Source organism: Oncorhynchus keta, unplaced genomic scaffold, assembly GCF_023373465.1.
Source record: "Oncorhynchus keta strain PuntledgeMale-10-30-2019 unplaced genomic scaffold, Oket_V2 Un_contig_26003_pilon_pilon, whole genome shotgun sequence".
NCBI lineage: Eukaryota > Metazoa > Chordata > Actinopteri > Salmoniformes > Salmonidae > Oncorhynchus > Oncorhynchus keta.
Window position 1 is genome coordinate 139,952 of NW_026284730.1, and position 24,776 is coordinate 164,727.

Consider the following 24,776-nt stretch of genomic DNA (forward strand, 5'->3'; position numbering starts at 1 on the left):
GCTTCAGTGGCAAGTAGTAACATTGCATCTGAATGTCAAATGTATCAAACCCAAGCAAATGTTACACCCTAAAACCCAAAACATCTCACTCATTTACACCTTTTCAATTCCATATATTTTTTCTATATTTTTTTTATTATACATTTATACAATACAATTTGTGTAATATCAATTGGGTATGCAAAATAATTTGTGATTCTGCACATCTGTGTTTACAATAACTGTATTCACACAAAACATTTGTTAATAAATTGGTTCCCAGAAAGCGTGTTCTCTTGCTGGTAAAGAATAATTACAAGAATACATCTCTCCCCCTATAAAATAAGGACATGGGTAGCCAACCCTCCTCCTGGAGAGCCACTCAGTATGCAGGCTTTGCTCAAGCCCTGCTCAAGCACACTGATCCTACTAATCAGAAGCTTAGCCAGATCTTGATGTTTAAATTTAGTGTTTTCCAGAAGAGCTGGAACAAAAGCCTGCATACCCAGGCAGTAGCTCTCCAAGAGGACGTTTGGCAAGCTCCCTGACTGAGAGGGTCCTTTTATTAAGGGGGAGCGCTGGGGTTCTGGTAGACTTCAGATACTTTTTGGGACGTTTCCCTGAGCCCAGCCTGTTTGCACTTGGCCTTCAAGCAGAGCTTGAGTTTCTCCTGGAAGGAGCTGGCAGTGATGGTGTATAGAATGGGGTTTAGGGCACTATTGATGGGCAGGATGAAGATCACCACCCATAGAATTATCGTTCCTGGAGGACAGGGAGGAAGAGGAGGAGGAGAGGGTGGAGGAGGAGCCGGAGGAAGAGGACGAGGAGTTCACAAAGATTAAACATAATGATAGCAATTTAATTGCAGTAATCATGTAACCACATGTATCTGGTTTACCTGCTATATCCACTCGTAAAAGGGAGAGGATCTTTAGGATGAATATAGGTGTCCAACACATGGCATCTGTGAAAACGATGAAGAAAAACCTCTTGGCTATAGAGACTTCCTTGTTGTAGACAGACTGTCTTGCTGTCTTGGCTGTTTTCTGTACAGAGTAAAACATGCTGGTGTAGGAGAAGACGATCATGATGAATGCAAAGAGATTCAATCCTGAAAGACAAAATGTGAAAAGCATGCTTTCATTACACTTTACAATATACCCGTCCTAACATATGTATTGAATAAAACTAAATTATGTCAGTAAAACCACAAGTCGCATAAAGATATTGCAAAACTTGCTGAAATTTGGTATCTATTGTTTCTCATGGAGATTTGAACTGATTGGAACTGACTGGAACTAATTAGTATTTAATAAATCTAGCTGAGATCTTAGATGATGATGATGAGATTATAAACCCTTTTTTTTTTTCATGGCAGTTTCATGTCCCCCCAGGGAAATACATGGAACACAATCCAAGGCCTGTGCAATTCCAACTTCATCTTATATTATCCCCATTATCTTGTTGATTCACCACCATCAGAGCTGATTCCTATCCCAGTGAGCACTAGACATTTTCAAACAAAAGGACACATTTTCAACCAAAAATATGTATTTTCAGCATATTTTTTTATTTGCTCAGACGAATGTTCCTCTTACCCAGGAATATTCCAGTGGAGTAGCATCGGGCCCCTGGTTTCTCCATCTCGTCTGAGTGAAGTGGAAAACACACTCCATTCCTGCCATAGTAATTCCCGAATGTCTGCTTGTCCCATAAGGGAATGACAGCAATAATGAAGCCCAGGACCCAGATGAGGATGAGATAGCAGAGCGTCTGTTTACGTCCGGCTCTGTAGTTGTGGAAGGGGAACACAATGCACAGGTACTTCTCCAGAGTCATGTATGTCAGAAGCATGACTGACACCTCAGTGGACAGCATGGCCAGGCAGCCAATCAACTGGCACTGCAGGCTCTCCATCCACAGCTGGGCATGTCTGTTGTACTCTCCACAGTACTTGATGTCAAACGCACCGATGAAGAACAGGTAGACTCCCATGAGGCAGTCAGCACCTAACAGATAACATGGATTTCAGAGATTTTAGTAAGTATACTTTGTTATGAGAGGAGTTTTATGAATGTCAATAAATAATGAGTTACCTAAGTACCAGGTAATGAGAAGTGATTGCAGCCCTCGTTGTGGTGAGGTATTCTACTCACAGCACAGTGATATGATGGCCATGGTGTGGTGCTGGTTTTCAGATGCAATGCAAGACCTCAGGCAGATCACAAAGATGTTGCCGAAGCAGATGATGAAGGCCACCACCCACACAAAAACACGAAGGATGATGTTCGCAAGAAGATTCTCAAATGTTGAAATTCCGTCAGTGTTTGGCTTGCAACTTCGCACGTTAGGAGAGTAGCCACAGTATTCAAATTTCTTAAAATAACTGGGCCAGGAAAAAGATACAGAAAATATCACAATTAATCACCTTCGAACAAGTTTCTGAAGTTTAACTTTTATCTTGATATGTTTGACAGTTGTAAGAATAGAGATTATCTAACAAATGGATACAGTTATACAGAATCCTAAACTGCCCTCTAACTAGGCTTTGGTGCTTTATATGCAGTGTGGACCTGACCTGTGCCGACTAAACATTATTGTTGATTAAACATTATTTGTAGTAACAATACCTCACTGTACACCAAGCAATACAGCTGTTAGGAGTCAATTTACTGTATAATGGCCCAATGAAGCCTGTATAAGCTGCTAACAAGTCGTTGATCCACTATTTGTAAGTATCTTATCAAACACTTTTAAAATGTCCTGTATTATTGATGCACAAGAAGCCATGAATTCATTACTTGTTGGTAGGTAATTGGCAATGAATGTTTAGACATTTACGCATGCTATATTTATTCCGTGTTTTTACCCTGCAAAGTAAGCTTATAACACACTATTAAATGAATTAAATCCCAATTAGAAGCTTCTACAGGCTTAGTGCCTTACTGTTTATACAGTATGAAATTAAATGTTGTTGCCATAAGAATAATAAATGAAGACAGAGTATATACTCACATATGGGACAAGTTGCTAAGAGAGCGAAACATCTGAATACTGATGTTTGGTATTTCAACCTCCTCTATACTCCTGAGGGGAGCAAAAACATTACTCTTTCTCCAATTGCCTAAAACTAGTAGACCATGACACATAAGTACTTTATGAAATAAAAACTATTACTTACAGGGATTGCAAATTGACAAACATGTCAAACTGATCCTCATAAATATGAGTTAGAGGGTTATTTGAGATGTTCCTGAGAAAAGAGGGGGGACATTAATACAGGGCAGATAATATCACTTTGATTTATCACCCCTGTCTCTGTGGTCAACATGGCCTCAAGGCCAGGTTGATGGAAGACTCATTGAACAGTGAAGTTAATAAACTTCAACTCAACAATATAAAGTTAGCATTTCTCCTACTTGATCATACCAAGTGGATCCAACACTTTCAGGAAATCCATTCTAAGTAACAATAACATCTTTCAAAATAGTATATACACTGAGTACACAAAACATTAAGACACCTGCTCTTTCTATGACATAAACTGACCAGGGGAATCCAGGTGAAAGCTATGATCCCTTCTTGATGTCACTTGTTAAATTCACAAATCCATCAATCAGTTTAGATGAAGGGGGGGGAGACAGGTTAAAGAAGGATTTTTAAGCCTTAAGACAATTGAGACATGGATTGTGTGTGTGCCATTCAGAGAGTGAATGGGAAAAACAAAAGATTAAAGTGCATTTAAAAGGGTTGGCAGGTTGCCTAAGGGTTAAGCATGTTGGGCAAGTGACTGAAAGGTTGCTGGCTTGAATCCCTGAGACCAAGGCACTTAACCCTAATTCCCCTGGATAAGAGCATCTGCTGAATGACTAAAATGTAAATGGGTATGGTAGTAGGTGTCAGGCGCACCGGTTTATGTCAAGAACTGCAACTCTGCTGGGTTTTTCATGCTCAATAGTTTCCCGTGTGTATCAAGAATGATCCACCACCCAAAGGACATCCAGCCAACTTGACACAACTGTGGTAAACATTCGAGTCAACATGGGCCAGCATCCCTGTGGAATGCTTTCGACACCTTGTGGAGTCCATGCCCGATGATTTGAGACTGTTCTGAGGGTAAAAGCGGAGGGTGCAACTCAATATTTGGAAGGAGTTTTTAATGTTTGGTATACTTAGTGTATATTAGGGCTAGGATTCAAATAGAAATTGGATATACTCACAACTGTTTTAGGTTTAGAAGATTTCTGAACATAGTTGAGGAGAACTCCTCAAATTTGTTTACAGATATGTCCCTGGAATGATAAAAAAAATATATTTTCAACAATGAAATACATTACTGTATTTGGACATTTTACAACATTATTTGACCCATATAATGTTGTGTTAAGTACAGTTAACTCACAGGTCTATCAGGTTTGGCATTCCAAAAAATATTCCCTCCTCAATGGTTTGTACTCTGTTTTTTCGAAGAGCCCTGCAAAATAAATGTCCCTATAAGTGGCAATCGTTATTCAAGAACCTACAAACTAGACCAATTACATGACTTGAATAGTAGTAGGGCCTACAACAATTTACATACACTGCTTGTTAGATTTTATTTGGAGTTGAATCTGGATAGTAGGTGCAGTGGGGCAAAAAAGTATTTAGTCAGCCACCAATTGTGCAAGTTCTCCCAATTAAAAAGATGAGAGAGGCCTGTAATTTTCATCATAGGTGCACTTCAACTATGACAGACAAAATGAGAGGAAAAAAAATCCAGAAAATCACATTGTAGGTTTTTTTATGAATTTATTTGCAAATTATGGTGGAAAATAAGTATTTGGTCAATAACAAAAGTTTATCTCAATACTTTGTTATATACCCTTTGTTGGCAATGACAGAGGTCAAACGTTTTCTGTAAGTCTTCACAAGGTTTTCACACACCGTTTCTGGTATTTTAGCCCATTCCTCCATGCAGATCTCCTCTAGAGCAGTGATGTTTTGGGGCTGTTGCTGGGCAACACGGACTTTCAACTCCCTCCAAAGATTTTCTATGGGGTTGAGATCTGGAGACTGGCTAGGCCACTCCAGGACCTTGAAATGCTTCTTACGAAGCCACTCCTTCGTTACCTGGGCGGTGTGTTTGGGATCATTGTCATGCTGAAAGACCCAGCCACGTTTCATCTTCAATGCCCTTGCTGATGGAAGGAGGTTTTCACTCAAAATCTCACGATACATGGCCCCATTCATTCTTTCCTTTACACGGATCAGTCGTCCTGGTCCCTTTGCAGAAAAACAGCCACAAAGCATGATGTTTCCACCCCCATGATTCACAGTAGGTATGGTGTTCTTAGGATGCAACTCAGCATTCTTAGTCCTCCAAACACGACGAGTTGAGTTTTTACCAAAAAGTTATATTTTGGTTTAATCTGACCATATGACATTCTCCCAATCTTCTTCTGGATCATCCATTGCTCTCTAGCAAACTTCAGACGGGCCTGGACAGGTACTGGCTTAAGAAGGGGGACACGTCTGGCACTGCAGGATTTGAGTCCCTGGTGGCGTAGTGTGTTACTGATGGTAGGCTTTGTTACATTGGTCCCAGCTCTCTGCAGGTCATTCACTAGGTCCCCCGTGTGGTTCTGGGATTTTTGGTCACCTTTCTTGTGATCATTTTGACCCCACGGGGTGAGATCTTGCGTAGAGCCCCAGATCGAGGGAGATTATCAGTGGTCTTGTATGTCTTCCGTTCATCTTTCCCTCGATCCTGACTAGTCTCCCAGTCAGTGCCACTGAAAAACATCCCCACAGCATGATGCTGCCATCACCATGATGTTGCCATCACCATGCTTCACCGTAGGGATGATATTGGCCAGATGATGAGCGGTGCTCGGTTTCCTCCAGAAGTGATGCTTGGCATTCAGGGCAAAGAGTTCAATCTTGCTTTCGTCAGACCAGAGAATCATGTTTCTCATGGTCTGAGAGTCCTTTCGGTGCCTTTTGGCAAACTCCAAGCAGGCTTCCATGTGATGAGTGGCTTCTGTCTGGCCACTCTACCATAATGGTCTAATTGGTGGAGTGCTGCACAGATAGTTGTCCTTCTGGAAGGTTCTCTCATCTCCACAGAAGAACTCTGGAGCCCTGTCAGATTGACCAAAGGGTTCTTGCTCATCTCCCTGACCAAGTCCCTTCTCCCCTGATTGCTCAGTTTGGCCGGGCGGCCAGGTCAAGGAAGAGTCTTTGTGGTTCCAAAATCCTCCAATTAAGAATGATGGAGGCCATTGTGTTATTTGCGACCTTCAATGCTGCAGAAATGTTTTGGTACCCTTTCCCAGATCTGTGCCTCAACACATCCTGTCTCGGGAACTCTACGGACAATTCCTTCGACCCCATGGATTTGTTTTTTCTCTGACATGCGCTGTAAACTGTGGGGCTTTATATAGACAGACGCAATCGCAATCACACTGCCCTAACCCATCTGGACAAGGGGAATACCTATGTAAGAATGCTGTTTATCGACTACAGCTCAGCATTTAACACCATAGCACCCTCCAAACTCGTCATTAAGCTTGAGACCCTGGGTCTTGACCCCGCCCTGTGCAACTTGGTCCTGGACTTTCTGATGGGACACCCCCAGGTGGTGAGGGTAGGAAACAACATCTCCACCCCGCTGATCCTCAACACTGGGGCCCCACAAGGGTGCATTCTCAGCCCTCTCCTGTACTCCCTGTTCACCCATGACTGTGTGGCCATGTGTAACGGATGTGAAACGGCTAGCTTAGTTAGCGGTGGTGCGCGCTAAATAGCGTTTCAATCGGTGACGTCACTTGCTCTGAGACCTTGAAGTAGTTGCTCTGCAAGGGCTGCGACGAGACGGCCTACAGGGAGGAGGTGAGGGCCCTACGAGTGTGGTGTCAGAAAAATAATCTCACACTCAACGTCAACAAAGAAAGGAGATGATCTTGGACTTCAGGAAACAGCAGAGGGAGCACCCCCTATTCACATCGACAGTAGTGGAAAAGGTGGAAAGTTTTAAGTTCCTCGGCGTACACATCACGGACAAACTTAAATGGTCCACCCACACAGACAGCGTGGTGAAGAAGACACAACAGCACAACAGTCAGGAGACTGAAGAAATTTGGCTTGTCACCAAAAACACTCACAAACCTTTACAGATGCACAATCGAGAGCATCCTGTCGGGTACGGCAACTGCTCCGCCCATAACCATAAGGCTCTCCAGAGGCTAGTGAGGTCTGCACAACGCATCACCGGGGGCAAACTACCTGCCTTCCAGGACAGCTACACCACCCGATGTCACAGGAAGGCCAAAAATATCATCAAGGACAACAACCACCCGAGCCACTGCCTGTTCACCCCGCTATCATCCAGAAGGCGAGGTCAGTACAGGTGCATCAAAGCTGGGACCGAGAGACTGAAAAACAGCTTCTATCTCAAAGCCATCAGACTGTTAAACAGTCATCACTAACATTGAGTGGCTGCTGCCAACATACTGACTCAAATCTCTAGCCACTTAATAATTCAAAATTGCCAAAACTGCCATTCCTGAGCAAGCTCTGTACTGGTGGTGCCCCGATCCCGCAGCTGAATCAACTTTAGGAGACGGTCCTGGCGCTAGCTGGACTTTCTTGGGTGCCCTGAAGCCTTCTTCACGACAATTGAACCACTCTCCTTGAAGTTCTTGATGATCCGATAAATGGTTGATTTAGGTGCAATCTTACTGGCAGCAATATCCTTGCCTGTGAAGCTATTTTGTGCAACGCAATGATGATGGCCTTCACCGTGCTCTGCCACTTTAAGAGGGCATCAGCAGTCAGAAAGGATAACATAAAGATAGCTCTTCCGGCTTTCTGGGAGGGAGCTTTCGGCTTGCGTGGCAGTTTGAACGGGGTGTGCAATGCTGCAGAAGTCTTGTTTATTTTCAGCGTGCAGAGTTTGTAAAGTGTTTAACTCGATCATCGGTGTTAGCGCTCTAGACTGTGGTTGCTATCTTTTGGGTTATTGATCAGTTATTGATCGCATGGATTAGTAGCAACATTGTTTGCAAAGCTTTGACATAAAAACAAACAAACCATTAGACAGACAGACAGTGTAACGGCAAGCCTAAAGTCAATAGCTAAGACCCCCCCTATATCGCTCCAATGCTTTTCACTGCAGCAGACTTTCTTTTTTTTTATGTGCTTCTCTTTGTTCAGTGTCGCTTTACTATTATTGCCCTATTATTGGGTTGACATTTTACTTAAAAGGGAGGTTACTTGCAAGTTTGTGTATTGTTATTTGAACTGTATTGAGGTGGTGTGGTACTAATTACATGTGGCCGAGAAGGTTTTTGACATTTTATGGCCTTTGTTTTGTCTATGAACACCCACACATTCATACACTCTGGACTCCTCCACTGGGAGTTAATACAGATTATTGCAAATCCTCCAATGTTGATGACTGGGTTCTGTCTTGTAAATTGTTTATATGAAGTTGCCGTTCAATTGCTCTGCCATTATTGGTTGGGATTGTGTGTTTTGGGATGTGTGTTTTTATATGGTGTTGCTTATCTTTTCTCTCCACTGGCCCTCTGGCAAACAGGCTACACTATAGGCAGTCTCTTCTGCTGATGTGTGTGGGTCTGGTAGTGGTACTCTCTCTATCCTACTCTTTTCCTTTCGGCAGGGTTAATACCTGCCTGGCACCCCAAAAAAATCTATATCTTTACCTCTGTCTAACAATCCCGCTACAGAATTGAACAATCCCACTACAAGCTGATAGTTATGAAGTAAAATGTTTGCTTTGTGTATCTTGTTTTGTCTCTATTGCCATTGTCCTGGTTGGAAGAAGGTTCAGGGAATGGAGAGGTGCAGTGTCAGGTAATACAGTAGCGGGAATGCTAGTGCTTCTCAAATGTAGTGTTTTATGAGTTCTCCACTCTCTGGTCCTCACAAGAACGTACTCAATGGAACGTCATTGGAGAATGCACTCGGAGCATGCGAGTGTTAAGCATGGTAGTATGCATATTGAGAAACACCCAAAGAGTCTACCAGAGGATTTCCAGATTCTCGACCCCACATGGCCTCCACCATCACCTTTAATTGAGAGAGCTAAAGCATGAAACACACTAAGAATCTCACTGCCGATAGGTAGGCTGTTCCTTCACTTGCTAGAACTAGCGGCTAGCTAGTTAGCGGTGGTGCGCGCTAATAGCGTTTCAATCGGTGAAGTCACTTGCTTTGAGACCTTGAAGTAGTGGTTCCCCTTGCTCTGCAAGGGCCATGGCTTTTGTGGAGCGATGGGTAACGATGCTTCGTGGGTGTCAGTTGTTGACCTGTGCAGAGGGTCCCTGGTTCGAGCCCAGGTTGGGGCGAGGAGAGGGACGGAAGCTATACTGTTACACTTGCTGACCTGATAGGGGCGAACCCGATTCTACTTGTAAAATCGCAATAGAGAGAAATAGTAAAGGAGTATTTTTGTAGGCACTAACTCCGTAATAGTTCGTTAAACAAAGTCTAGGGAGAACATGAATTAAGTTTTTGTAGGATTTTTAGATAAATGCCAAAAATAAGGTAAGTGGTAAACACAGGTTCAAAAGATCTTGTGTTTTGTTCTAGGAGAATCTTTATTAGCTTACGTCACTTTTTGTGAATTTGGAAGAATTTCTATCATTTATAAAAGCTTAATAAATTACAATGGTCATGTTAACTGACTGCTATTATCTCTATTATTCTACAATGTAGAAAGTAGTAGAACATCTCATAGAACAAAACTTGTTAACCTCAGATTTTGTTAACCTCAGACCTTATTTTCGGTGTTCATCCCAAAACCATATTCTTTTGCCATTAATCCCCCCCCCATAATGATGGCTGAACGAACCCAGAGACGAAGAGGAAGAGAGGCCCAATTGTCTCTCTCCAGCAGGTGCCGATTTTTCAAAGACTTTTTGTATGGTCAAGAAAAGCATTCATGGCTTACTTGCTACTTGAGATTCATTTGATCAAATAGAAGTTTCATAACGCTTAAGTTTTTACAAGTGTACTGATATACAGTACCAGTGGTAAGTTTGGGCACCTACATATTCAAAGGTTTGTCTTTATTTACTATTTTCTACATTGTAGAATAATAGTGATGACATCAAAACTATGAAATATCACACATGGTAACATGTAGTAACCAAAAAAGTGTTAAACAAATTAAATATATTTGAGATTCTTCAAAGTAGTCACCCTTTGCCTTGATGAAAGCCTTGCACACTCTTGCATTCTCTCAAACAGCTTCATGAAGTAGTCAATTGTAATGCATTTCAATTAACAGTTGTGCCTTGTTAAAAGTTAATTTGTGGAATTACATTCCTTAATGCGTTTGAGCCAATCAGTTGTGCTGTGACAGGTTAGGGGTGGTATACAGAAGAGAGCCCTATTTGGTAAAAGACCAAGTCCATATTATGGAAAGAACAGCTCAAATAAGCATCATTACTTTAAGACATGAAGGTCAGTCAATCCGGAAAATGTCAAGAACTTTGAAAGTTTCTTCAAGTGCAGTCGCAAAAACCATCAAGCGTTATGATGAAACTGGCTCTCATGAGGACCGCCACCGGAAAGGAAGACCCAGAGTTACCTCTACTGCAGAGGATAAGTTCATTAGAGTTAACTGCACCTCAGATTTCAGCCCAAATAAATTCTTCACAGAGTTCAAGTATCACACATCTCAACATCAACTGTTCCGAGACTGCGTGAATCAGGCCTTCATGGTCGAATTGCTGCAAAGAATCCACTACTGAAGGACACCAATAAGAAGAGACTTGATTGGGCCTTAGAAACACAACAATGGACATTAGTCCAGTGGAAATCTGTCCTTTGGTCTGATGAGTCCAAATTTGAGTGTTTTTTTGCTTCCAACCGCTGTGTCTTTGTGACGCAGAGTAAGTGAATGGATGATATTCGCATGTGGGGTTCCCACCAGGAGGCATGGAGGCAATGGTGTGAGGGTGCTTTGCTGGTGACACTCTCAGTGATTTATTTAGAATTCAAGGCACACTTAACCAGCATGGATACCACAGCATTCTGCAATGATGCGCTATCCCATCTGGCTTGCGCTTAGTGGGACTATCATTTTGTTTTTCAACCGGACAGTGACCCAAAACACACCTCCAGGCTGTGTAAGTGCTATTTGACCAAGGAGAGTGATGGAGTGCTGCAGCAGATGACCTGGCCTCCACATTCACCCGACCTCAACCCAATTGAGATGGTTTGGAATTAGTTGGACCGCAGAGTGAAGGAAAAGCAGCCAACAAGTGCTCAGCATATGTGGGAATTCCTTCAAGACTGTTGGAAAAGCATTCCTCAAGAAGCTGGTTGAGAGAATACCAAGAGTGTGCAAAGCTGTCATCACGACAAAGGGTGGCTACTTTGAAGAATCTCAAATATAAAATATATTTTGATTTGTTAAACACATTTTTTGGTTACTACATGATTCTATATGTGTTATTTAAGTTTTGATGTCTTCACTATTATTATACAATGTAGAAAATAGTATAAATGAAGAAATCCCCTTGAATGAGTAGTTGTCCAAACTTTTGACTTGTACTGTATGTAGGACACTTGAACTCCCATTAACTTTGAGAAGAAAACACATTATATTGGAGTTGTCTCGAGATGGCTATACATTTTCATGAAATTAGCCTAGTAGCATAGCATCTCTCACAATTGAATACAGGCGATTGACGTCAACAACCCTAATCGAATATTTTTTAAAGGATTACAATAATGAGATGTATCAACCAATTCAAAGAAACTATAGGCGGAAGCAAGACAGCTCCCCGTGCCACTTTGTGGACAATGACTCCAATTCTTAGGGCAGAGAGAAATGTACGTTGTCAGTATATCCATAATCTTTGACGAACCAGAGGTAACTCGTATTAGGACTACAAGCTGGTGAGCTATCCTCGTCAGTATCCAAAAACTAGACTTTGAGCCAACCGGAGAGCACAAATCCTCACATTGGGGAGCCAACAATTTAAAAAAAGAAAAATAATTTAAAGGAAAAAATAGGCAATTTTCCTTTAAACTAGCTAACCACTGTAACTTGATTAATTATAATTAAATCACAATGGATTAGCTAATTTCCAGGATTCAGATGCCTGCATAAGCTGCTGAGTTAGTGCTTTGTCCTTAGCTAGCCAGCTAGCTATGTTGTGTGAGCTAGCGAATATGCTAACGTTAGCTAGCTAACTAAATATTTGGCTATGGGCTGGCATTATGGGATTATGAGAGAATTAAATTGTTTCTTTGTCATCTTGCTAGGTAGTAATATAGCTGTTGACATCTAGCTAGTATCAACAAGTGCTTTCTATAAAATAGCTAAATGATTACAGATAGCTTCGAATCTAGACGATAAGCAATATGCACAGATATGCATTGCCAAGTAATTCTATTTTAAGGCTGAGTGGCTGACGACTTCCAAGGTCATGGCTGTGTGAACACAAACAGGTTGACTGCTGACACTCTGTTCAGAGGTGTCAAGTACTTTAGGCAGTCAAACCTTTGACAATCCTACCGGTGTCTGAGCTTTAATACACCCCACACATTTCAGAATTTTTCTTCCCTGACTGTACTGATTGCCTCTAAGGCCATGTGTGATGGAGAAAGTAATCACCAATGATAGAAACTGCCAACTTAATGTGTGTGGGCTCCAATGGTCTCTCCCTCAGACTGAATTTCATTACCAGCTGTAATAGTGCTGAGGCTCCAGACTGAAGTACATAGCTTTAGCACCAGCGCCACTTACCAGTCTGGGTTTTACAGCAGGACATTTTTCCTTAGGGTAGGGCAACATTTATTTTGAAATATAAATAATATGAAAACCAAGCAAGTGTCTTCTTTCATTGCGTTCATCTCTCTAGTGTAGTTGTAATTGTTGTAAAATAAATTAATGACTGTGAAGGCATTTTATGCAGTTGGATTTGCTTCAAAGATGACAAAATATTGTAAAGGAGTTGAGGAATATATCTATTTTTAATTAAACAAAACTCACAATACTGTCAGAGTGGTGCAGTTTTGAAAGCTGGAAACCCACAAAGATGATATCCTGTTCCCCTCCAGTTCTCTGTGAAAAAGATGTCAGGCCATTCTGGCATTAATTCATGATATCAGCATCAGTATCTGGTAGTTGGTAAATACTCAAAGTAGTGTTTGATGAGAAAATGGTACATTTCTGAAAACATATACTGTTGCAGAGTGATTATGGCAAACGTTCATAAATAATAAACATGGTTATGAGCAAACATGATTTAAGCGTTGTCAAATACAATAAAATATGTTATCCATCATAGTGGGTTAGATGTTATTCTGTTACTTACAGCCAGTTTAATCTCGGCATTTCCAGGCAGACCGATTTCTTAGGGATGGATTCTAGGGAATTATTCAGCAAAGACCTGCAGCCAAATTCAATTTAAAAGAGTGTGTTGGTTATATGATGATGCAAATCTCATGAGCTCATAAAGTGAGAAGCACAGTGGCATGATACTTACAGGAAAAATAAAGATTTCAGGCCCTCAAACGATTTCTGTCTCATAGATGTGATTCTATTTTCGTCAAGAATCCTACATCCAGAGGAAACAGAGAAATATATCAATTTGTGTCCTACTCTACCCTTGACATCTATGTTTGTTGACTTTGATCATGTAATCGTTACGAGTTTCACAGCCGTCACATTAGACTAAATGAATAGAGAGCCTCTGCAGCTATATGTGAGCTATAATCACTGTTGTCAAAGAACAGTCTGAGGATTGTTAGCTACACCATAAATGTCACACTGTATCATACCTTATCCTCATTACTTTCTTTGGAAGATAGTGCAGCACAAACTGAGGCAGAGAATGAAGCTGGCTTTAAACAGATCAAGATTTTGGCTAATTGTATGTCTCTGTGCAGGTTGACGGAAGTTGGCGGTAGTTTCTGGAGCAATTGCTAACTAGCGTAATGAGTGGAATTCTATGGGATCAACTAGCGTTATCGCAATCGAGCTAGCTGATCCCATAGACTACCAGTCATTGAGCTAACGCTAGTTAGATATCGCTCCAGAAACTACCTCCAACTTCCTTCAAACTGCACACAGAGACAACAATGGTGTCCATGAGTTCATATGTTTCTGGGTATATAGCAAAAAGGGCCTAATTGCAAAAATCTCAAACAATCCCTTTAAGTTCAATGAGAACAACTGCCCAGTACAGCACATTTTCCAACAAGATATACAGGTGTTTTTGTATCAATGAGATAAATACTGTCTACAAATCTCATGAATCCCACTGAGATGTGGAAGCATTTCCTAATGAAGGTGTCTTTAAGGTCACCGAAATAAATTCTCCACACCAGTTCACTTACAGCCACTCCAGGTTCGAGAGGTCTCCAAAAATGCCAGCCTTCAACGATGTAATCCGATTCTGACTGAGAAATCTTAGCACAGCAGACCAGTTTTACAGGGAGGGAAAAACATACATCAAAGGGGATGAGGATGTACATTTTAAGATGAAAAGTCAGATAATAATAATGATAATAATAATAATATAGTAAAGAAAACAATATTGACAAAGGGACAGTTGTAATTGCAGATCTTACTTCTGCACTTTGAACATTCCACTGCTTGCAAGTAATATGGAATGTGGTAAGGTAGGGTAACACATCCACCTGTTCCTCATGCAAATTCTATCTGAGACTATTAGGACAGAGCACTGACACATTTTCCGTGTCATGGTTTGTTTCCCACAGCCTTACACTGATAACACCCTGGGACCCTCAGGAATGCAGAGGAGAGACACTAAATAAAATCACGTTTTATTTGTCACATGTGCCGAATACAACAGGTGTAGACTTATCTGTGAAATGCTTTCCTTTCCCACTAACATTAAGCTGGATGTGAAAATAGCTGTGACAAGTGAAAAGTAGGAGTAGTTGATTTTGCTGTTAGCTATCCAAGACTATCTGTCAGAGTGACTAGTATATAATCTCCACGATACCCTGTCCTAGATACCCAAATCCTGACAGAGGAGGATGAAAGGTTTTCATGTCTTTATTTTAATTACAGACCAGCCAGGCTTCATCTGATTTATGTCTACTAGACCTGGGCACTTCACACGTCTTAGGTTTGAATAGCGGAGAAAGACTACAGTATCTGAATCTATTTACACTTCTGAAGGATGCGCCAGTAAATGAGTCAGTGTATTCATTGACTGGTTCTCTTTGATTTCCCTATATATTTTGTTCTCAAGGAGCTTAACACACAGTGCTGGCCCACTTACACATCCTACAGTATTACATACTACAAAACTTACAATACCTTTTCATGAAGTGTGATGTAGGGCAACCTTTAGTGGTGATGTAGGGCAACCTTTAGTGGTGATGTAGGGCAACCTTTAGTGGTGATGTAGGGCAACCTTTAGTGGTGATGTAGGGCAACCTTTAGTGGTGATGTAGGGATGTACGCATGGTACCGCAGGTCAGACTGTGGCCCATAATGAATTAGGACTTACAGTCTTCTAAGTGAGTAGAGTCCTGAGAATGCCTGCTTGGAGATTCTTTTGATCCTGTTGTCTTCCAGGTGTCTGTGGAACAGAAACAGATTCAAAGGTTTTAATGACAAAGCCCTGGTATAATAAGAAAGAAAATAAGATCTCGTCAATAATGAGACATAACTACATGATGATTGTCAGAGCGAGGATAAATATATTGAGGATTATGTTAGTATGTGACAAACACCACTTTCTTAAATGGACAACTTTCTTATAACATTGGCTTTATTCAGTTGAATGGAGATACTGGACAATCTGGACAATTATTTATGTAGGACATTCCACAAAACATTTGAACATTCAAAAGGTGTGGCTCTTGAAGGTAAAGGTACCGATACATTCTGCCTTTTCATAAGTATGGATGAATAGAAACGTTTACTGAATTCATAATTTTTTTAACAAACACATTTTTTGGTGGCATTTTATTGTCCAGGGTTTTAAACCCTCTTTGTGATTTGAATGAAGACTAATTCACATTAGACATTGCATGCATTTAAAAAGGTCCTGAACAGTCATCCTATTTCCCAAGTAAAGTATCAATATTTGTTCACATTTTAAAATGATGTACACTTTCTCAAATTCGGAGCATCTCTCATTTCCAACTATCAGTAAGGCTGAAGGACCAGGCTGAGTTGGTGGGAAGCTAATAGGCTGAGTGGGTGGGGAGCTCACCTTGACTGACAGTTCTTTGAAACTCCTATGTCAAGCAACTTGGAAACAATGTTGCAGTGAGATCATCTCAAGCAAACAAGATCGATATTGCATGCACATCCTGTCATACATCACATCATGGTTTCACAAATTACTTGGTTTTTGTAACAGCATTGATATAAACAGAATTCTGGTGGTAAAATGTATAGCCAAAATGAAACTGACAACACTGTTATATCAAGCTAGCTATGTAGCTCAGTTCATGTTGGACAATTTCAGTTGAAATTGGACAGGGAAAGGTCTGGGTTCACTTCATAAATTATACATCTCAGGTTTGACATATCCCATCTGTTGCAGTTCGCAGAGGCACTGACAGGTGTGTTGACATGACAACTGGGTGGGAGTTCCGAACAGAATCATAGCCTACATTTATACCCCTCTTTTTCCATGCAGGATGGATGAAGACCTAGCTAGCCAATAACTAGCCAACACCAGACACTTATAGTTTCCCCCTTTATCTGTATCTTTGACAGAAAGCATAGGCAGCAGCTCTACAGAGATGAGATGATGACTTGGAATGAAACAATACAGTCATCAAATTAAACAAATGTAACATACACAACAACTGAAATATTTGATTTAAGTAAAGTAATGTGAATAAATTATGGTTAACGAGTGATAATCAGTACTGGGCATTCACTACCATCATGGGACTTTTATGAATTGTTTTATTCTGTGTTAACAGAATTCAGCCCACATAATGCATAGTGCATTTTTTATAAATTTTATTTTTACATGAATCAAAACTGTCATTTTTTTCATAATTGAACCGAAACCGAACCGACCTCAAAAAGCACTAATCGCTCAGTACTACCTGGAGGCAGATCTGAGCGATTTCCCTTTCGATATTACAGCTGCAAAGTCAAAGTTGGCTATACTGTAAAAAAATATATTTGCTTTTTGGTCTTAATTTAAGGTTAGGGTTAGCAGTGTGGTTAAGGTTAGGTTTAAAATCTGATTTTATGACTGTGTGGCTGTGCTAGCTATTGACCACTGCAGAGCTGCCTCCAGAATAAGATTCATGACGAAAAATGCTAACCTGCCCAATAATCAAACGTTTACCAATATACCAATGTACCATACTTTGGTCCATCCCATTTGATCTGGTTTCACCCAAATATCATCCAAATGGAAGAAAAACATGTTTTGGACTGTTCAGGACCTTTAAACAGATTGAACATAAACACTTGTCAGAGTCAGTGCAGAGAAAGAAGGAAAGGTCAAAAAGGGTTTCACACTCACAGTCTCTCAAGGTGTCTGTAGCGGATGAACTGGTCTGGTTGGAGAGCTGTTATCTGGTTGCTGTTCAGCTCACTGAGGGTAGAGAGAGCTGCTCGTTTGACTGCTAATACAGCATCATAGATGTACACATTTTGTCCAGATGTTACAATAGGAATCTACTCTAGCAATCCCAATACCTATAACTGTGCTCTGGTGTTAGACTTCACGAGGGTAGGAATCCAGTATACTCACAGAGCTGTTATATTGGAAGACACAGCTGGGACGCTGAGTAGTCCCTTTTTGTTACAGTTAACTCTCCCGGCCTCACAGAAGCATACCTCTGGGAACACGTCCAGCACTGCAGGAGAGAAGCACAGAAGAAACATGCACACACATGCAGATAGATGCCACACATACCATTTCCTGGAATTATTGTTTCTTAGGATTGCCCATATTTACTTATACTATTTACAGTAACAGAATGATGTGAATGGATGACCTCAATGTATGATTTCAAATGGATTGATACATTTTCAGCTTTAGTTAATGTATTCGTTTAAAGCAGTGCAACATTAGATATGTGAATAATTGCATTTGCTTTTGAAAATGTATACTCACTGCATTCCTTGGACTCTTCAACATTTTTCTTCATAAAGGCATCAAAAAGATGTGGCCACCCGCTGTTGTCCACTGTTCAGGGAAAGATGATAGAGACATATTTAATTTTTGTGCATTTATATACAGGTGTATCTTTGTGCAGAACTTAATTGTGTGAAATAATCAACATGTTTGTTCATATTTTGTGTGACCTTGACCAATTGCTTGATGTACAAATGCATTGAAGCAGAAATTAGTCTTCTAAATGCTATCTTATTTCCCCCACCCCTGCCCTCCCTCCCACTTAAACAACCAGACACTGCACACTAACCATCTGTTTACCCTCCTGAAGCTGCTGTGGTTCAAGACTCACCACAGTTCTCCTCGTCAGCTCCATTAGCACAGTCCTGGACCCCATTGCAGTGGTAGAGCTGGGGCAGGCACACAGACATGTTGCCACAGGGGAACTGGCCCAGTGGGCAGACATCAGCACCAGAATAGAAGCTGCTGTCTGTGGATGATTCTGGAGGAGACACTCAAACATATCTGATTCAATCCAAAATGACGTTAAACAACTTTCTTATTCAGGTTTCTGAGAGCATGGCCGTATTTTGAGTATCAATGGATAGAAGCAATCAAAAACAAGATAATGAAGTCATATAGGCAATATCAGGCGGTGTCAGAGGAAGTCCCAGAAATTGTCAGTCTCCAGCCACCGAAGCACTAGTTCTCCCTAATACCGCATGACAAATGGTACCATTACACCAAGTCTAGAACCAACAGGACCCTGAATAGCTTCTACCCCTAAGTTGTGAGACTGCTAAACAAGACTGGTAAATGGCTAACCGGACTATATGCATTGACCCTTGCTCTAATTCTCTTACACTGATTCTATGCACACACAAATGACTCTACTCACACATACTTACACTGACACCCCAACACACATGTGCATACATACATACTGACGCCACGCACACAAGCACACACTTTCACAATTTCCAAATACGCTGCTGCTACTGTCTATCTTGTTGCCTCGTCACTTTACCCTCCAAATGTTGTTGGCACAGCCTGAAATAAAAATGTATTAAAGTAGGGTTTTTGTCTCTCACTCATCTACAGTGCCTTTAAGTATTCAGACCCCTTGACTTTTACAACATTTTGTTACGTTACAACCATATTATAAAATGGATCAATTAAAAATAAAATCCTCTGTAATCCACACACAATATCCCATAATGACAAAGTGAAAACAGGTTTTTAGAAATGTTTGCAAATGTATTACAAATCATGGTAAACTATTTTTACACCTGAACTTATTTAGGCTTGCCATAACAAATGGGCTGAATACTTATTCCCTCCTGATACTTCAGCTTTTAATTTGTAAGTCATTATTACACATTTCTAAAAACACAATCCCACTTTGACATTATAGGGTATTTTGTGTGTGTGTGTGTGTGTGTGTGTGTGTTGTGTGTGTGTGTGTGTGTGTGTGTGTGTGTGTGTGTGTGTGTGTGTGTGTGTGTGTGTGTGTGTGTGTGTGTGTGTGTGTGTGTAGGCCAGTGACAAACTCTCAATTGAGCCCATTTTAATTTCATGGCTGTAACACAAAAAAATGTTATTACACAACAAAATGTGGACAAAGTCTTGTTACTCATTGTTATTCACTGTGTATTTATTCCTTTTATCACTATTTATAAAATACGTTTAAAACGTTTAATCTTTCTTGTACTTTGCATCTTTGGAAAATAACTTATAATATTTAATTTGACATAGAAAATACAGAGAAATATGACATGTCAAATTGATTAAAAACTGAAAACATTGTATAAGCATAATGGCTTTGTATTTGGCCTGCTTGGAGGTATCAGGAAACAGCTAAGTGCACCTATTTGTTACTGTCAAATTTCCTATAGAGACCATAGGTTTATTCTAAATTATGCATGACATTTATTGAGCGCCCATGGTTAAATACAGTGATTTAAATAAAAACAAATGAACAGTTTTTTGATATATAACAAGTAGACAGTCAAACATCAAAGACCTTGATGATACATGACATCTATGATGGTAGTTTTTGCCTTCTTGTCAAGATGTCTGAGTTCGAGATGCTGTCAGGTCACATGACTGATGGAAGCTGTGCTTAGAACACTGACTGATCTGCCACCACTCGTGTGACCTCACAGCCTCAAGACGTCATGCAGGTTCCTATTCGTTCCCCCACATTCCCCATAGTAACAGCTCCAGGGGTGGAATGGAGTTTTTCTTCTAAATTATTCAACAGTTTGCCACACGTGTATTAAAAAATTAAAAACTTTATACAAGTTCACTTTACTGTTAAATTGTTTGTATTTGTAGAACTGAGATACCCAAAGGAATTAAGACAAACAATGTATTACTGTACATTTAATTTCACACAATGCACATTGATTCTCTGCATAATCACAAGCAACATCCCACTTTGCACAAACTGGTTGACTCAGTCATTTCGTCATAATTTGTCAACCTATTGCTACGTGGAAAATACATTGGATTTTAAAAAAGTAGATTGGATGTGTTGTTTTTAGGATGACTTTTCAACCACAGCATTATTTCATAATGCTAACCAATTTCAATATAGACACACCTTGTATAAAATATGTTGAATTTGTATATCTAAAACATCAGATCTTCAACGTTATATCCACTATCAGTCTGGGCAGCTCCTCCTACAGAAGAATTTATCAATCTACAGCTAACCTTTGGATTCCCAGCCAATGTTTTAACCAAACCCTGCTTAGCTATGCTATTTATCACTGACTATTACTAATGTGCTATTGTGAGAATGATTGTTGAGAGAACTCAACTGAAAAACAAGATAGATTCCCTGTTGCTTTCGAAGTCATTCCAAAGGGTAGGTTTAATAAAGCATATGAAATGTGACCATACTTTATCACTCATATCAATGATATTTAGGCCTACAGTATGTAGCATTTAAGTCATCAACAATTGTTACAATTAAATCCAGAATTAAACTAAAAACTTTTGTTTTGGTAAACACAGTAGGATAAATACACATGTAGGTGGAATCCGATTTCAAATGTAATGATATGTAATATTATACAACAGATGCCTCTAATGTTGATTGGTAAAAACTGCATTCTAGCCGGTGTCCATTCCACAAGTTACCACCGGCTAAATGTAATAATCTGTGCAGAATCTTGAACGGCATTGATCACTTGCACCATGTACTTTTCATGTAATCTCAACTGCAATCCAGGTCATTTGGTTCTGCTATTAGATGAAGGTCAGTGATAACACTGTTGTGTAAATAAGCAACATATCAGACATTGTTTATCCATTGGAATTTGGTTGTGCTTTCAGATAGTTGAAAGCATAATGTTAACACATTGGAAATTCAACTAATTTTGTCTGTCTTTTTGGGTGGGTGAATTATACACTCAGTAGCTGGTTTATTAGGTACACCGATCCAGTACCGTGTCAGACCTCCCTTTGCTTCCAGAACAACCTGAATTCTTCAGGGCGTGGAAACATTGGTCAATTGGTATAAAGGGACCTAATGTGTGCCAGGAAAACATTCCCCACATCATTACACCACCAGCATGTGCCATTGACACCAGGCAGGATAGGGCCATGGACTCATGCTGTTATTTGCCATATCCCGACGATTCAAGAACTGGGATTTGTCAGACCAGGCAATGTTTTTCCACTCTTTAATTGTCTTGTGAAGGTGATCACATGCACACTGGAGCCGCTTCTTCTTGTTTTTAGCTGATAGGTGTGGAACCAGGTGTGGTCATCTGCTGCAATAGCCCATCCGTGACAAGGACTGACGAGTTGTACGTTCCAAGATGCCGTTCTGCTCCCTTATTTGGGGCCCACATGTTAGCTTGCCATTCTCCTTCAACCTCTCATCAACAAGCTGCTTTCACTCACATTATTGCTGCTGACTGGATGATTGTTGTTTGTTGCACCATTCTCTGTAAACCCTAGACACTGTCGTGTGTGAAAATCTCAGGAGGCCAGCCTTTTCTGAGATACTGGAACTGGCACCAAAATTTGTTAGCTTGTCAGCTTAGGGATTAGATCTTGCAACCTTTTGGTTACTAGCCACTAGGCTACCGGCCACCTCCATTACTGCTTTATATAGCAATCTACGGCCTCATGACTGTCTTTAGTGTACCTAACAACAGGCCACTGATTGTATGTTGTAATCTCATTGATTAATGTCTCTGCCAGACAGTGAGTGTAACTTGTGCATGAAGTCAGGCGCAGGAGAGCCAAATGAGTGAGCAATATACTTTACTCAATAAAATAAAGGCACAAGGTACAACAAATACACTTGAACAAAAACACAACGGTAAACATTATGCACGGGTGAACACAGCACCCATAAAAAAAACAGCCATCATACCAAACTGAACATAGAAATAAACACGCACAACAAACATGGGGGAAACAGAGGGTTAAATTGGATAATGAAAACCAGGTGTGTAGAAACTAAAGACAAAACCAATGGAAAATGAAAGATGGATCAGAGCTGGCTAGAAAACCGGTGACATCGACCGCCGAATGCCGCCCGTACCAGGAGAGGGACCGACCTCGGCGGAAGTCGTGACAGTCTCAACCAAATGTTACCCAATTATCCACGTTGAAATGACAGGGTGTGCGCAGTGGGATACCACACGAACTCATTCAACAGTTTAATTCCCATAAACATGTGATTCTTTCAATCATACATTGCTTCTGTTCAGTGCAGTTACTAAATGTGGGTCTTACATTAGTCCTTATCTTATCATAAAACAACAGCATGTCCTTCCATGTTTAACACTATTTCACATTCTGCAAACAATCACTGCAGAATACACGACAAGGGGAATCCAAACACAATCTGTATCTAAAGGAGGGTATGTCTACTCTATAGAGACACTAATGTATTCAGGAATGCTGTGTGGCATCACACTGATACAATTTCCTCATCACCTTCCATCCACACTCGTTCTCAGGAGATAGTTGTTTTCCTGTTTGTTTTTAATAATGAATGTGCTTCTGAGTTGAGTTGGATTTAAACATACAATAAGCTAGTTATGATTCTCATCAACTGGAGGAGATGTACTAATAATAATACATATGATGAATACTAATCATTTTTGAGCAGAGGGTTATTCCTGTGGTGAAAAGCATTTTTTTTGGCAGTGTTTCAAATTATACCCTCTGTGGTACATTTTGTTGTTTTGATGCATAAACTAACATCCAGTACTCATACAATAATGATGGTGATGAGAAACCATATAGGTAACAGATATAATTATTATCCAAATGGGTTAATACATTATTAATTGTATGATACTCATACTCATATTCAGAATCATAATTATTGTTACCTTAATGTTTAAAAATCTATTTTGAGGGAGATGTCATACTTAATGGACAAACGCAAAACAAGTATAATGTAATGCTGCGTGTCAATGGCCCCATTATACTCAGGAGGGAAATTCCTATATTATTTAGCAGACATTCACAGGCAATTCAAACCATCCGTGTATGTAATCACAAATAAGCTGTAATGACTTTAAGTGCCATACATTAACAATTTGATTCAACTTCCTCACTTTTCACTAATGAGTATGAAGTGCTCATTATTCATAGATTCAGGCATAATCAAATTATTATTCCGTCTAGACAGTTTTTATCCTATTATTGATACTCAAATGAACTGACTTACCTATGATGTCTGTCAGATAAATATAAATGAGGATGCATAAAGGGTGCATTATAGGAGCAATAATGAGAGGCATCTCTTGCTGTAGTCCTGATCCAAGTGATCGCAAGCGAGGCTGAGGCTCCACTGTCAAGTCTCTCAGACATATAACCACTTGCAGTTAAATGTGTGCAGTGCAGAGCACATACAGTACATACACTCTATCTCGCTCTCTCTCTTACTCACTCACTCTTTCTCTCTCAAACACACAGACACACAGACACACAGACACACAGACACACAGACACACACACACACACACACATTGCATTGGCTGAACATCCACTCATATAATTACTCTGCCAATGTGTCAGAAAACAATACAACAACAGCTGGTGATCTCTTGACTACCTACCTGGTACTGTACACTGCATGAGTTAACAGGAGCATCTCATATTGAGTCAATAGTATAATTTGTCTGGATGAGGAGCGGTGTCTCATCAATCATAAAAAAGACAGAATTTCTGCCACAGAGTGACATCCAGTTTCAGATTTAACAGTTTTTTCAAAAGGGATTTACAGGGATTTTGTATTTCTCTACTTTTTACCTGCTTTTATTATATTTGTTTTTATCGCTTTGGTACAATTTTCAGAAGTATGTTGTCAAATTTCACAACTCTTAGCACAAAACTCAAAACAAATCATCACAACTTTAAGCACATTTTCAATTAAAATTGTCCACCCACACAGACAGTGTGGAAAATGTGATGCAACAGCTCCTCTTCATCCTCAGGAGGCTAAATAAATTAGGCTTGGCCGCTAAGACCCTCACAAACTTTTAGAGATGCACAATTGAGAGCATCCTGTTGGGCTGTATCACGGCCTGGTACGGGAACTACACAGCCCGCAACCGCAGGGCTCTCCAGAGGGTGGTGCAGTCTGACCAACGCATCACCGGTGGCTCGCTGCCTGCACTCCAGGACATCTACAGTACCCAATGTCACAGGAATGCCAAAATAATT

At 40.4% G+C, this 24,776-nt stretch overlaps 1 protein-coding gene across 2 annotated transcripts; it reads right to left on the reverse strand.

Annotated features, from left to right (window-relative positions):
• Positions 1–23: 23 nt before the first annotated feature.
• On the reverse strand, positions 24–23,901 carry rxfp2l (relaxin family peptide receptor 2, like). Of its 2 annotated transcripts, XM_035782613.2 has the most exons (18): positions 23,779–23,899; positions 18,427–18,576; positions 18,075–18,146; positions 17,709–17,814; positions 17,478–17,549; positions 15,486–15,557; positions 14,341–14,412; positions 13,488–13,559; positions 13,317–13,391; positions 12,992–13,063; positions 4,382–4,453; positions 4,200–4,271; positions 3,161–3,232; positions 2,995–3,066; positions 2,136–2,365; positions 1,578–1,988; positions 878–1,090; positions 24–741 (listed from the first exon to the last, which is right to left on the reverse strand). In XM_035782613.2, exons 1-18 carry the CDS (start codon positions 23,849–23,851, stop codon positions 545–547), a joined length of 2,175 nt encoding a protein of 724 aa, XP_035638506.1. In that variant the 5' UTR covers positions 23,852–23,899; the 3' UTR covers positions 24–544. The 2 variants fall into 2 exon arrangements, with proteins under 2 accessions (XP_035638506.1, XP_035638507.1); XM_035782614.2 differs by lacking the exon at positions 2,995–3,066 and having other exon boundaries at positions 23,779–23,901.
• Between the last annotated feature and the right edge of the window lie 875 nt (positions 23,902–24,776).

Excerpts from the sequence above, each read along its gene's own strand:
- rxfp2l (XM_035782613.2), bottom strand. The coding sequence starts at position 23,851 with ATGCCTCTCATTATTGCTCCTATAATGCACCCTTTATGCATCCTCATT. Across the intron at positions 13,064-13,316 it reads ATGCCGAGATTAAACTGGCT|AGAACTGGAGGGGAACAGGA; the intron begins GTAAGTAACAGA and ends TCTTTTTCACAG. Across the intron at positions 1,091-1,577 it reads CTCCACTGGAATATTCCTGG|GATTGAATCTCTTTGCATTC; the intron begins GTAAGAGGAACA and ends TTTGTCTTTCAG.